We start from the raw sequence: 13272 nt of genomic DNA, 5'->3' as shown, positions 1-13272 counted from the left end.
ACTGGTAGTCTTTTCCCCCTGTCATCCAACTGTAAGATTCTTCATTCCCCTGTTACTGACCATTGTGCCATAACACTTTCAATCTCCCCGGATAATAGATCATCAGAACCGAAGAATTCTCACTGGAAGTTTAACAGTAACCTCTTAAGAAGCTCATCTTTCTGTATAAAAATTAAATCCTTAATAGGAGAGGTAAAAGCAATGGAGGATTTTTCTTCTACTAGTAAATGGGAATGGTTCAAGTTTAATGTAAAAAAAATTGCCAGTCAAGAAGGTAAATTAATGGCTATTAAAAGGAGACAGAAACAGGCTGAAATTACCGCAAAAATAAGTTCATTGTGCAATTTATCACATCTGACAGAGGAAAATTCTTTAGAACTAAACCAGCTGCAGTACAAACTTGATGAACTTTACATAGACAAAGCAAAAGGTGCCTTCATTCGTTCAAGGGCTAAATGGATTGAGGAGGGGGAAAAGAATTCTACTTATTTCTTTAATCTGGAGAAAACTAGACAAACAAAAAAAACTATAATGAAGTTACAAATTAATAATACCCTAACTGAAGACCAACAGACTATAAACAACTATATTACAGAATTCTATTCAGCCCTCTACTCTACAAATTATTCTACTTCGGAGACTATTTCTTTCTTTAGCTCTATCCATGAAAAGATTCCTCAAATTGACGCAGACTTTAAAAATCTCAATGAGTCTGAAATTACTTTAGCTGAATTGGATACTGCTGTTTCCCAAATGGCGAGTGGTAAATCACCAGGTCCTGACGGAATCACGATTGAATTTTACAGGTATTTCTGGAGTGATATTAGAGACTTATTACTAGAGGTATTTAACGAATGTATAAATGATCAAATGTTATCTCCAACTATGAAACGAGGAATAATTTCTTTACTTCCTAAACCTAACAAGGACTCTATCCTTCTAGATAACTGGAGACCTATCACACTTCTTTGCTGTGATTACAAACTGTTAGCTCATGTCTATGCCAACAGATTAAAAACAGGAATAACTCAAATAATAGATGAGACACAGTCAGCCTTTATAAAAGGACGTCATATCCATCATCATTCCCGTTTAGTATTAGATATGTTGGATTACAATCATTTAATTCCTCATGATAGCCTCATTTTATTTCTTGATTTCTTTAAAGCTTTTGATTCTTTGGAGCATAATTTTTTATTTAAAGCTCTGGAGGCTGTGGGTTTTGGTCCCAGATTTGTTTGTATAATGAAGATGTTGTACAGAGATATAACAAGTAGTATTGCACTCAATCAAGGGTTTTCTAATAGTTTTAAAATTAATCGTGGCATACGGCAGGGATGCCCTATTAGCCCGTTATTGTTTATTATTGCAGCAGAAATGCTTGCCATTTATATCAAACTCTCTTCAGATCTAGAAGGCATAAACATTCTTGATAAAGAATTTAAAATTAGTCAATTTGCTGATGACACTGCCTTATTTCTAAGGAATGCAAATATGGTCTCTATTGCAATCAATAAAATCCTTTCATTTTCAAAAGCATCCGGCTTATCACTAAATCTTCAAAAATGTGAAATCTTAGCTGTACACAGCTGTAACCAAAGTATTATTAACAATATTCCAGTAAAAGAGGAGGTAAAATACCTCGGTTTAATAATCAGTAAAAATACTAATGATCGAGAGAATAATAACATAACTCCCAGACTAAATGCAGTTAAAAAAATATTTAATCATTGGCTAACTCGTGATTTATCCATATTAGGTCGTATCTTACTGTCTAAAGCAGAAGGACTCTCAAGACTCATATATCCCTGTTATTCAATTTCTACATCTCCTAAAACGATTAAACTGTCCAATTCTATTATATTTAGCTTTATTTGGAAGAATAAAACACATTATATACGCAAATCCCAATTAGTTAAAGACTATGAAAATGGGGGCTTGAAAGCTTTAGACTTTGAATCCATTATTGCTGCATTCAGGCTCAGATGGATTAAAGACTGCATTTCCTATCCTCATTCTATGTGGTACCATATTCCAAACAAACTCTTTAATAAGGTCGGGGGGTTAGATTTTTTGCTCAGATGTGATTATGAAATATCTAAGATTCCTCTTAAGTTGTCTAGTTTCTATAAGCAAGCTTTGAGTTTTGGGAAACTAATTTTCACCCACAATTATTCACCTCACAATTCTGTGCTGTGGAATAATAGGGTTATAGTCATCAATAAGAAATCCTTATTTAAATCAGACTGGTATAATTGTGGTGTGTGTTATGTTGTTGATCTGCTTGATAAAAATGGAAACCTGCTATCTTATGAAGAATTTATTGATAAATATAAAATAGACGTTTCATTTAATAATTTTAACAAGGTTTGTAAAGCACTACCCACACCGTTGTTAAATCTTATCGTAAATACTTTAAAGTATTCACTAATAAGAACATACTTACCTTCACTGGCGATAGGTAATACCTCAATAAAGGACAAACAATTTAATAATAAGTTAATCTCTAATACCTTCAAGCAAATAGTATTCTGTAACTATAATGTCAATGTAAGACATGACCCTGATAGCGTGTTGAAAGAAAAGTCATTTTCTTTTTACTTAAAATACCCACTTGCGCCTAAAATGAAAGATACACACTTCAGGATCATATCTGGCATTTATCCAGTAGGAGAATTCCTGTATAAAAGGTTTAATTTTGAGGCTGACTTTTGTGCTTTCTGTTCTTCCGTTCCAGAAACACTAGAGCATCTATTTTTCACTTGTCAGTATGTTAATGCTTTTTGGTTTGACATACACTGTTGGGTTTCACTCAGGATTTCCAATATACCTTCCTTCACATCTAAGGATGTTCTTTTCTTTATGGACAATCTAGATTCTGAAATCTCAGATGTTGTCAATTTTGTAATAGTGCTATGTAAGTTTTTTATTCATGTATGTAAGTGGAAGAATGCCTCTCCTATATTTACCGTCTTCTTGAATTACTTTTGTCAATACTTTAAATCACTTAAGCTTATTTCTACTATGAATAAAAAAACTGCTGTACTATACTCTAAAATCACAAAATACTTGCTATTCTAATCTGCCTGCTTGTGTCAAAAGGTCTATGTTCCTTATTACTCTACCCTGAATTTATATTTATTTTTATTTTTTTAATTAATTAATTAATTTTTTATTTTTTTTTGCTCTCCCTGTTAAGTTATAGTGACTTGCTTCACCATCTTTATAATGTAAATTGTTACAATTCTGGTCTGTTTCCTTGACTTGCTTTGTATATGGAAAATCTCTTTCAATAAAGGTTTAATAAAAAAAAAAAAAATCACGCCGAGAACGCGAAAAAGTCCCGGATGTGTTCTCGATCCGCCCATTTTATCGAGCATGCATCGGTGTAGACTTGGGACAGCTATATATCCCAGAATGCATTTCGTCTAAAACTCAACAGCGGACTCCCGGCCAGTGTTGCCAACTTAGCGACTTTGTCGCTATATTTAGCGAGTTTTCAGACCCCCTAGCGACTTTTTTTCTAAGAAAAGTCGCTAAAAAAAGACGTGAAAGCGCGTATCGCTTTTACTCTCAACAAGCAGCTGGTGCTGTAACGCAGTCAGTTCTTCTTTTACTCTTTTACTCTTATGCTGTTTTGTGGATCACAAGGTTTAAAACTACTTATAAACACACACACAAAGTAACTCCACCAGAGTGCCTATTTCGGGTCACTTTTGCCGGTCCAAGCCCGGATAAAGGAGCAGGGTTGGAATTGTGAAATTAAAAAAAACAATAATTGCTAAAAGAAATTTAATTTGTAGTTCTAAATAAACTCTAAATGCATTTAGGATGTTTTTTACTCACTTTGTCTCTTCCACGATGTTATTTCTGTCTCCAACAACGTAGGTTACAATTATATTAGTATGACCAATTATGCAAATTAGGTGATGACGTCATTTAGCGACTTCTAGCGACTTTTAGGACAACCAATAGCGATTTTCCTTACTGAGGAGTTGGCAACACTGCTCCCGGCACATCGTCGTCGCCCCCCCGCTCGCGGTCCTCTCACTACTCAGGTTAAAGAAACTCCAGCAGCTGTCTATAGTATTGAGTGTCCACTACAATAGAAACAAAAGCGTTCTAACATCTCACCTGCTTGTTTTTATTAAGGTATATACACGTATGTACATGTACACTATTTTTATTAATAGAGGTTTCACTACTGAGGTTAAAAATGATATATAAGTCACTTAGATCACTTCTAAATGTTAATGTTTGGTTTATTTCAGTGTTTTATTTGTTCCTGAGTAAACCGGTTTGGCTGTGATTAAAGTTAAGCTTCATAACATGTTACTCACAGTTAAATTAAGAGGGGACGGCAGTAAAAACTCCGGGCCTGTGACATCATCACGTACGCTGGTGTTCCGACTGTACAAATCACGAGTCCGTGCTCGCGTACTTGAGAATTGAGAAACAGCCCACGAGTCCGTGCTCGCGTTCTCGGCGGGTACGTACTCCCGTGCGTTCTCGGCGAGTACGTACTCACCGAGCACGCGAGTACGTACTCGCGTACTTGGGCATTGATAAACGGCCCGTGTTTATTGTCCAGGTGTGGAGCTTGTTGTTGGTGTGTGAAGAAACTGTAAGTTTGCTTTGTTTCCTCTTTTAACAGTTTGTCTTTAGGAACTTTACTGTTTGTTCAGGTCATGTTTGATTTCCGGTCTCTCCATTAAAGTCAGTGTGTAATGTTTTCCTGGCTAACATCAGCTGTGTGCAGCTTAGTTCAGCACAAACAGCACAAATCTGCCGCTCCATAGTTCACGGTAACGGACTCACAGCTGGACCAACGAGGCAGAGTGTCTCCGCCACTCTGAGCTACGTTCGTGTTTGTGCACTTGTAGTTTGTACTGTGTGAGTTCACAGAGGACGCAGCGTACGTGATGACGTCACAGCTAAGCTGCAGTTTACTTTACCTCCTTTACTGTCACTGTGATTAATATTTACACAGGAGAGACCTGCAGAGCGCTAACGCTAAGCTAATGATAAGAGCTCCTAAAGACACAGAGGACAGAGGGAAATAAGATAAGATTTTGAGCACTTCGACAAAAAATCTGTCAATAAAAAAAGGCATTAATGATCATCAGTCTCCTGTTTAGCTCTAGCTAGCTTTATGATTTTTATTAGTTTTTTCCTGATATCCGGAGGTCTGTATGATCTGTTTCATAGAAAGTAGAACACATTTCTACATCAGGAAATATAAACTTTAGAAAGTTCAGAGTTTCCCACAGTAAGAGAAACAAAGTTCTCCAATTCAGCAGAGACGAGTTTGAGCTACAGACTGTGAATGAGTATGTGGATTAAACATGTGATTCATACGTCTCCAGCAATAAAGTTTAAGTTCATCCTTGTTTCCTCAGACTGTTTGAATTCATTGTGTCAGAGAAACTTTAGACTATTCAGCAGAGCTGATGTGGAGCTGAGATCTGCACCAACATGAATGTTACATGTATGAAGTTCACATGTTAAACTACGACAGTCACAGAAATCATGTGTGAACATCATGTGATCCTAAAGTGTCTGCATGGCCATAAAAGAGCTTTTAATATAGTTTCATACCGAGGTCGGAGTTTGAAGAGAGCTGACTGCATCTGACTGCATTCATAATATTCTCCAGGTAAGACCAGGTTTCTCTGATCCCCGATGTGGACCATCTGACCTGGTTTTTAGGTTACATGACAGGTCAGAGGTCAGCGACTGTAACTCAGTTACTTCTGTTAATGTGAACCCACTGAGTGTTTGTGGTTTATCTCTCAGACTGATTGAAGTCCACAAGAAGATGATGATGGAGGAAGAGGAGGACAGAGCAGAGTCTGCAGGAGCCAGCTGTCCGTCTGTGAGGAGTGATGGGTCCAAAGAACGACCTCCAGACTTCAGTGCTGAACCTGGACCAACGAGGTCAGAAACCTGTCATGAGCTCCTTTAGATGTTTGTGTTTTCCTGGATAAATCTGACCTGAAACATCCTTAGATTTTTACAAAGATTCGTTAAAAAGAAAACACTGAAACAACAAAGGTAAAAATATTAGACTCAGTCGTTTGCTGTTTGAGGACAGTGATGCTCATATCTGTGGGGAAAGTGTGACCTGAGTGGGTTCATGTTTGTCTTTAAAGAGCTGCTCTGATTCTCTTTGTGTCTGATCTGTGAAACAGTCTGAGAGGTCACACAGAGACCCAGCAGCTAAAGCCTGGATCATACTGGCTGCTGTTAATCAGACTCCATCAGGACAACACTGTACTGATGCTCAGATTTAATCACAGGAAACAAAACCAGATTTTATCTTCAGATTGTGACCTTTGGAGTGGAGGATGCAGATTTCCATAGAGAATAAATGTTATTGTTTTTCAGCTGTGAAAAAATAATCTAATTTTGTGAACTTAAGAATTTATGATCCTAAAAAAACATGGTGACAATAACACAACATTTCCACTGTATTCATATAATGAATGTAAAACTTTCAAATATTCATTAAATATGCAAAGTGTCTCCAAGCAATCAGAGAGGGCAGATGTGAAGTACTCTGTGAATTTTGATAAAATACACATCAGTTATTAATCTGTACTACACTAATCTACCAAGGGTTAGGGTTTCTATTTGTTTTTGCATATTTCTCATAATTGCATTTTATAGATCATCAAACAAATTGTAATAATAGAGAACGAGACCCTGATTGAATCCAAAAAGAGGTTTGTAAGTGATGATTTCCTTTTGTAAGGGCAAAAAGGCTGACCAAACCTACCCTGCGCCTTTACATAATTGGGTGTGTCACACATGGCAACAAGAACTGCATTTGCAATAAATTTCAAAGAGTCTTTTACATCAGCGTGAGGACTTTTGCCCCTATATGAAAAATTAATTGCCCTGAACCACAGTTTTGGAAAGCTTGAGTCAGTATTACTACCCACACACAAACACAACATGTAACAAATGATCAAAAAGAAATTAGGAGGGGGCAAATTCTGTTTCACGGCACTTCTGATGTTTTAGTCGTGACTTGGTTTGAAACTAATCTGGAGTCGAATGCCGTTTCTTTTCTTTTATCTGGTATGGCTGCCATAATTGTATCCAATTCAAAGGTAAAGCTTGGACTTCATATCTTATGATACACTCAATCTTAGTGCATTATCTCAGTTACAACCTCTTTTCTCAGTTTGAGTAAACAGACTTCATTTCTAAGTTAAACTGTACCAGCGTCATCATCACTGCTTGTTGTGATCAGTGTTTTTGTTTACAACTGGGGGACTTTTTATTCACACACTGCTCCAAAATACGTTTGTACTGCAGGTCTGTTTTCATATGATCACTGTTTGAAAGACTGTTCCACACCAAACAGATATTAATTATATTAAAACTAATTCCTCACTTGCCTTTGCGAACCTTCTCCCTCCACATATTCTCAAGCTCTTCTCTGAGCCCTTGATACTTCTGCAGCTTCTCGTGTTCCTTCTTCCTGCCACAGCAAAGAAGATGTTGCTCTCAATAACAGACTGATAAAACAAAGAGCAGCCTGCTGCATACATTGATGAATTTGAGCCTTCATAGAAAGTAGCACAGCTTGTGATTCAGTTGAACTCCCAGATATTTGTAGGATGTGACTATTTCAACATTACTCCCACCCATGCAGACGGAGGAGGGTCGGGATCTGTTTCTGCTGAAGTCCACCACCAGCTGCAGGTGTTTCTCCTCACACCATGAAGCGACCAATCAGTTCACTGTACTCCTCTTGTCGTCCCATCTCCATGGTTTCAATAATGGCCGTATCACCAGAGAATTTCTGGAGGAGACAAGTTTCTGTGATGTACTTGAAGTTGGCCGTATAGATGGTGAAGAGGAAAGGGGACAGCGCAGTTCCATGCAGTGCTCCTATGTTGTTGTTCAGGCTCTCTGACCACAGCTCTGCAGTCTCAGAAACTGTGGTCTGCTCGTCAGGCACTCGCTGATCCACCTGCATGTCCTCCAACTTCTCCCTCAGCAGCCTGGGCTGGATCATATTAAAGGGCCTAAGCATTAGTCACAACTGATTGTCTTCTTTTAACCATAAGAATGACTACTATTCTAAAAGCAAGCACATATATAATTGAACTCTTACAGCCCTATGCCCCTAGTAGGTCTCTGAGGTCGAGTAGTCAGGGCCTACTTGTCATCCAGAATACGAGACTGAAAACTAGGGGTGATAGAGCCTTTGCTACTGTGGCCGCCAGACTGTGGAATTCCCTTCCTCTGGACTTACGATCTGCTGATTCATTGATTACTTTTAAAAAAGTAGTCAAAAACACATCTTTTTAAAATTGCTTTTTGCTAACTTTGTTTGTATTATGTCTTTTTAATCTGTTATATCTTGTAAAGCACTTTCTGATTTCTATCTAGAAATGTGCTATATAAATAAAATTTTACTTACTTACTTACTTACTTACAAAGAACCAGTGAGAGTGAAGAACAGGATAAAGAGCTCCTGTGGCTCAGTCCCATATCATTGATTAGAAAGGAACAACACCGGCGATATACTGCTGCTCAAGCAGATTCAAGCAGCGCGCTCACATTAGAGCAGCTGATGAGAGAATCTGTGAATATGATAAAATGTCTCATCACTCGCTCCTGCACTGCTGGATCTCCAGATGTTCATTTGGCTGAAGTCGGTGAAGAAACTGTGGTCCACGTAGTTCACACGGTACAGCCTCAGATTGGAACGAGCTGCCCGAATCACTGCAGCATCTTCAGCTGGTACTCAGTCTGATGTCTCTCGTCCTCAGTCTTGGAGTCCCTGCCGGACTCACTCGCCTTTTTTTGGCCTTGTGGTGCGGGCGTGGCTGGGCGTGTGGTGTTGTTCCAGCGATACAGCGCTGATGTTCCTGCCATAAATGCACAAGAAGTACAGCGCTGGTCTTTCTTTGGGCGGAAACCATCCCTTACTGGTCCAGAAGAGAGTTTGATCACTCCTAGTAGGACAGGAAACACACTGATAAGAGCCTCAAAGTGTCTTTGTAAACAGACATGATTCAAATAAGCCAGTATCATTTTGGTTGCTGCACTTTGTGCATCATAAACAGTGCTGAAGCAGAGGCAGTGTGTGCCTGCAGGTTAATGTACACTGCTGTTATAAGAGCTGTGGAAATTCAGGAAAAAAGGATGTAACGATACTGGTGACAGTCCCAGAGTTACAGCATCATTTATGAACATGAAGACAGAAAGGTCATCCAAAGTTTTGCTGAACAGAAGATGATCATCAGTGACGCTGTCTTTAAAATACTCTTGTTAGAAAAGTAAAAGTTTTTTGTCTTGTTGTGTTTGTTTGAAGCTGCTTCCTGTTGGCTTCAGCTGTTTGGAGTTTCCATTTTCTAAACTTCTACATTCTGAACCTTCTCAGCTCTGAACAGATGATGAAACACTGAATGATTTCAAGCTCACACTTTGTCTAATAAACTTACATCTTTCATTCTTTATACAGATTGAGTTTCTGTGGTTTGTCAGAGATCAGCTGTGATTCCCTGGCAGCAGCTCTGAAGTCCAACCCCTCCCATCTGAGAGAGCTGGACCTGGGCGTGAACAAGCTGGAGGATTCAGGAGTGAAGCAGCTGTGTGGTTTTCTGGAGAGTCCAGAATGTGGACTTAAAACTCTGAGGTCAGTCACCATGTTTTAGTTGTGCTGAGATGAATATGATGTGAAACTTGTGCTGACACGCAACTGCAGACATAACACTGATATTATACCGATTCACACTGAAGATCTTCATGGTAAAGACTGTTTTCTTCTTCTGTGGTTTAGTCCATTGACTGTAGCAGAACAATCTTCACATTTCAAACAGTGATACTCAATGTATGGCCTGCGGCCCACACACATTTCCTGATGACATCACACTGCGTTTTGGTGAATATAAAGTTTACTTGTGAATTATTTCCAGCTTTGACTTTAACAGTGATTCCAGCAACAGTTAAAACACACAAGCATTTATTTTCAAAGCTTTTAATTAGAAACACTTTTAAACTTCTACTTTTTAATATCCCAGGAAGCACAAGTAAGCCTGCGAGGAGAATTATTAATTAATATTTGTTAATAATAATAATAATAATAATGATCAGCTCATATTAGATAACAAGCTATTTTCCAGGAAGTACCTTCCTGTTGCAGATGAGCTGATCAGAGCCAGGTCAATCAGCTCTGAGCATGCTCAGTCTGAGTTATGGAGTCCGACACTATGATTCACCATGGCAACGGGTAAATAAATAGCAGAAACTCTGTGTGAAGCCAGAGGAGCAGGAATATGAAGACGTGTCAGGTCTGCGTGATATAAAAACAGGAGGGAAGAACAGTTTGAATCAGTGTGGTTCACTCTGTCATCGTCACAGACTCAATAAAGTTTATACAAAATCCATCATTTATTATAACGTCTATGCTTATCATTGAGCAGCTTGAGCTTTGATCAGATGAATCGATCAGTGTGATTGATTCTAATCAAACAATGACTGATCACTGTGCAACACAGTCAATGTTTGTAGTGCAGGAATCTTCCAATCTGATATCAACACTATCCAAAGAGTCTCAGAGTTACAAAGATGGAGATTGTAGATCTTATTCTGAGCTATTATTCTTATTCTTATTCTTAATCTGTGACGTCATTGCCGTCCCCATCCTGATATATTGATGACTGATTGGCCGTAAAAGCTTAATGTTTAGCAAACCAGTGTTTAACTGGGATCTCTGAGCTTTGACTTTATGAATGAGGAAATGACTCAGAGTGTCAGTCAGCTGTAGATCAGTGAACAAGTTGAACCATGAAAGAAAGAACAGCTAACAGTGCTCCTCAAATCTGCATGAATCATGATCATGTGTTTGAGTGCATCTGTGACTGAACTGTAAATGTGAGGAGGACATGAATAAAAACAAAGTGTGATGAATGAGAAGAAGAGGCTGACACTCAGCTGTCATACTGCTAATGTTTCTCAGGACCTGCTGTACATGTTGCATTAACAGTAAACAAACTGGAAATCTTTGTGGTGCTGAGCTCGAGGATTTCTGATGATCAACGATAGTCTGATGCTGTATAAACTCAACCATGTTTAAATATGTGTTGATGTAGCTTGCCATCACCAGTGTGTGAACGTGTGGGTGAATGGGTGGATGACTGAATATAGTGTAAAGCACAATACAAATACAGGCCATTTACTGTTTATATGTAGAAGTGAGTGGATCATATTCTGACTTCTACTTCTACATCCCAGAGGAATCCTGGGACATATTGAACAATAATATGATGTTTCTTCATAAACACTTGGTTTTGTGATTTAATCCAACAGGTTCCAAAATCCTTCTGCAAATTTTTTCACTGGGTTGTTGATGCTCTTGTGCAATTTCTCTGTCATCTTCGTTCCTTCTTTGCACTCAGTCTTTTGTGCATCATAAACACTCACATGTGGAAAACTTTTACTGAACAGAAGATGATCATCAGCGACTCTGTCTTTAAAATACTCTTTCTAGAAATGCACGACTTTAATTTGAACATTTATTTTTGTTATTGTGTGTTTTTATTTTTAAGGTGCTTCCTGTTGGCTACAGCTGTTTGGAGTTTGCATTTTCTAAGCTTCTACATTCTGAACCTTCTTCAGCTCTGAACAGATTATGAAACACGGAATGATTTTAAGCTCACACTTTGTCTAATAAACCTACATATTTCATTCTTTACACAGCTTGTGGAGCTGTGGTTTGTCAGAAGTCAGCTGTGATTATCTGGCAGCAGCGCTCAAGTCCAACCCCTCCCATCTGAGAGAGCTGGATCTGAGCTACAACAACCTGCAGGATTCAGGAGTGAAGCATCTGTGTGGTTTTCTGGAGAGTCCAGGATGTGGACTTGAAACTCTGAGGTCAGTCACCATGTTCTAGTTGTGCTGAGATGAATATAATGTGAAAGTTGTGCTGACACTAAACTGCAGACATGGAAAACTCTGTTTTCTTCTTCTCTGGTTTAGTCTATTGACTGTAGCATAATAATTTTCACCTTTCAAACAGTGATACTGAACGTATGGCTGGCGGCCCACACGTGGCCCTCCACAGGGTGCTGAGTGGCCTTTCCTAATTCAAAGAGAGGGGACCCTGATTAATCCACAGCTGTCATTCCTAACCAATAGTGGTGCGGCAGCAGGACAGAGAGCAGCAGCAGGGGCTCTCTGTCCTGGCAAAAGAGTGTTCCTGTCTTTGTTTTCCTGTTTTTCTTGTTCTTTTTCACAAAAAACCTCATACAGTTGTGAGCGCCTGTTTAAAATCAACAGAAGAAATTCCACAAACTTTTCATACGTGAAAGAGCTGTTAGGTCTAAACTCACAAACCTCGCTGTCTCAGAGACCGATCCTTGTAAACAAAGCAAAACCACTGTGCTTTTATCTTTTACTTGCCACAAGGGAAGCCCGGCCAGGATCTTGGAGAGAGTCATTAACTCTTCACCTAAGCTCACTCAACTCCAAACCTCAATCCCCTTATGGCTCCTTTTATTTGGGTGAAAACAGTCATACATTCAAGGCAAGCATATGTGCGCAACGTCTCTCTGTGTGTGTGTGTGTGTGTGTGTGTGTGTGTGTGAGTGTGTGTGTGAGTGTGAGACATTTCCTGACACCACATATGGCGTGACCCTTCACAAGATCTCCAGTCGCTCCATATAGGGCATGACCTTTTAACGAATCAACATGTGCACTAAGCATGTAAAAAGCAGAAGTGAGCAGTCTTGCACCTTCGAAGAACAAAACCTTGTGGTTTCTAAATGTGCAATGGAAAACTATTGCAACGAGGCTACTTGCATCTCATATATGTACAGAAGCTACGACCTAATAAGGAAAAAAACATTTTATGCAAGCAATGGTCATGTGACTTTGCACAAATACCAATCTTAAAATAATCAACTCTAACAAGAGCTACGAGTTACAGTAAGGAACTGCAGACTGCTTTGGAGGCAGCATCAGTGACCCCCTCTTCTAGATCTCGTCCACAGTAGAAATGTCTCAGTTGGTGCAAGAGGAAACGGAAGAGGGGTAATGGCGAATACACCTGGAGTCAGCTAGCAGCTAATTCACAAAAACCTGCTGTTCACACCATCGTACTGTCCTCCGTGCGCTCCGTGGACAACAAGCTGGATCGTGTAGACTTACAATTGCAAAAGTATTCGGCCCCCTTGACCAGCTAATATGCTTTCGAGCAGACCGATCTCTCGCCGAAAGAGCTAAGACTAGCGGAGGAGGACTCTGTGTTTA

General features: G+C 39.1%; 1 protein-coding gene across 1 annotated transcript in view; it reads left to right on the top strand.

The window, feature by feature from the left end:
* Positions 1-13272, top strand: part of LOC134621405 (NACHT, LRR and PYD domains-containing protein 12-like) — a 109979-nt gene that overhangs the window by 84851 nt on the left and 11856 nt on the right. The window contains exons 7-8 of the mRNA XM_063467885.1: positions 9485-9658; positions 11722-11895. Of these exons, the coding sequence (XP_063323955.1) occupies positions 9485-9658; positions 11722-11895 (348 nt within the window). The remainder of the gene's footprint in view (positions 1-9484; positions 9659-11721; positions 11896-13272) is intronic.

The sequence above is a fragment of the Pelmatolapia mariae genome, linkage group LG3_W, assembly GCF_036321145.2.
Source record: "Pelmatolapia mariae isolate MD_Pm_ZW linkage group LG3_W, Pm_UMD_F_2, whole genome shotgun sequence".
In the NCBI taxonomy this organism is placed as follows: domain Eukaryota; kingdom Metazoa; phylum Chordata; class Actinopteri; order Cichliformes; family Cichlidae; genus Pelmatolapia; species Pelmatolapia mariae.
This window is presented reverse-complemented; position numbering and strand designations above follow the sequence as displayed.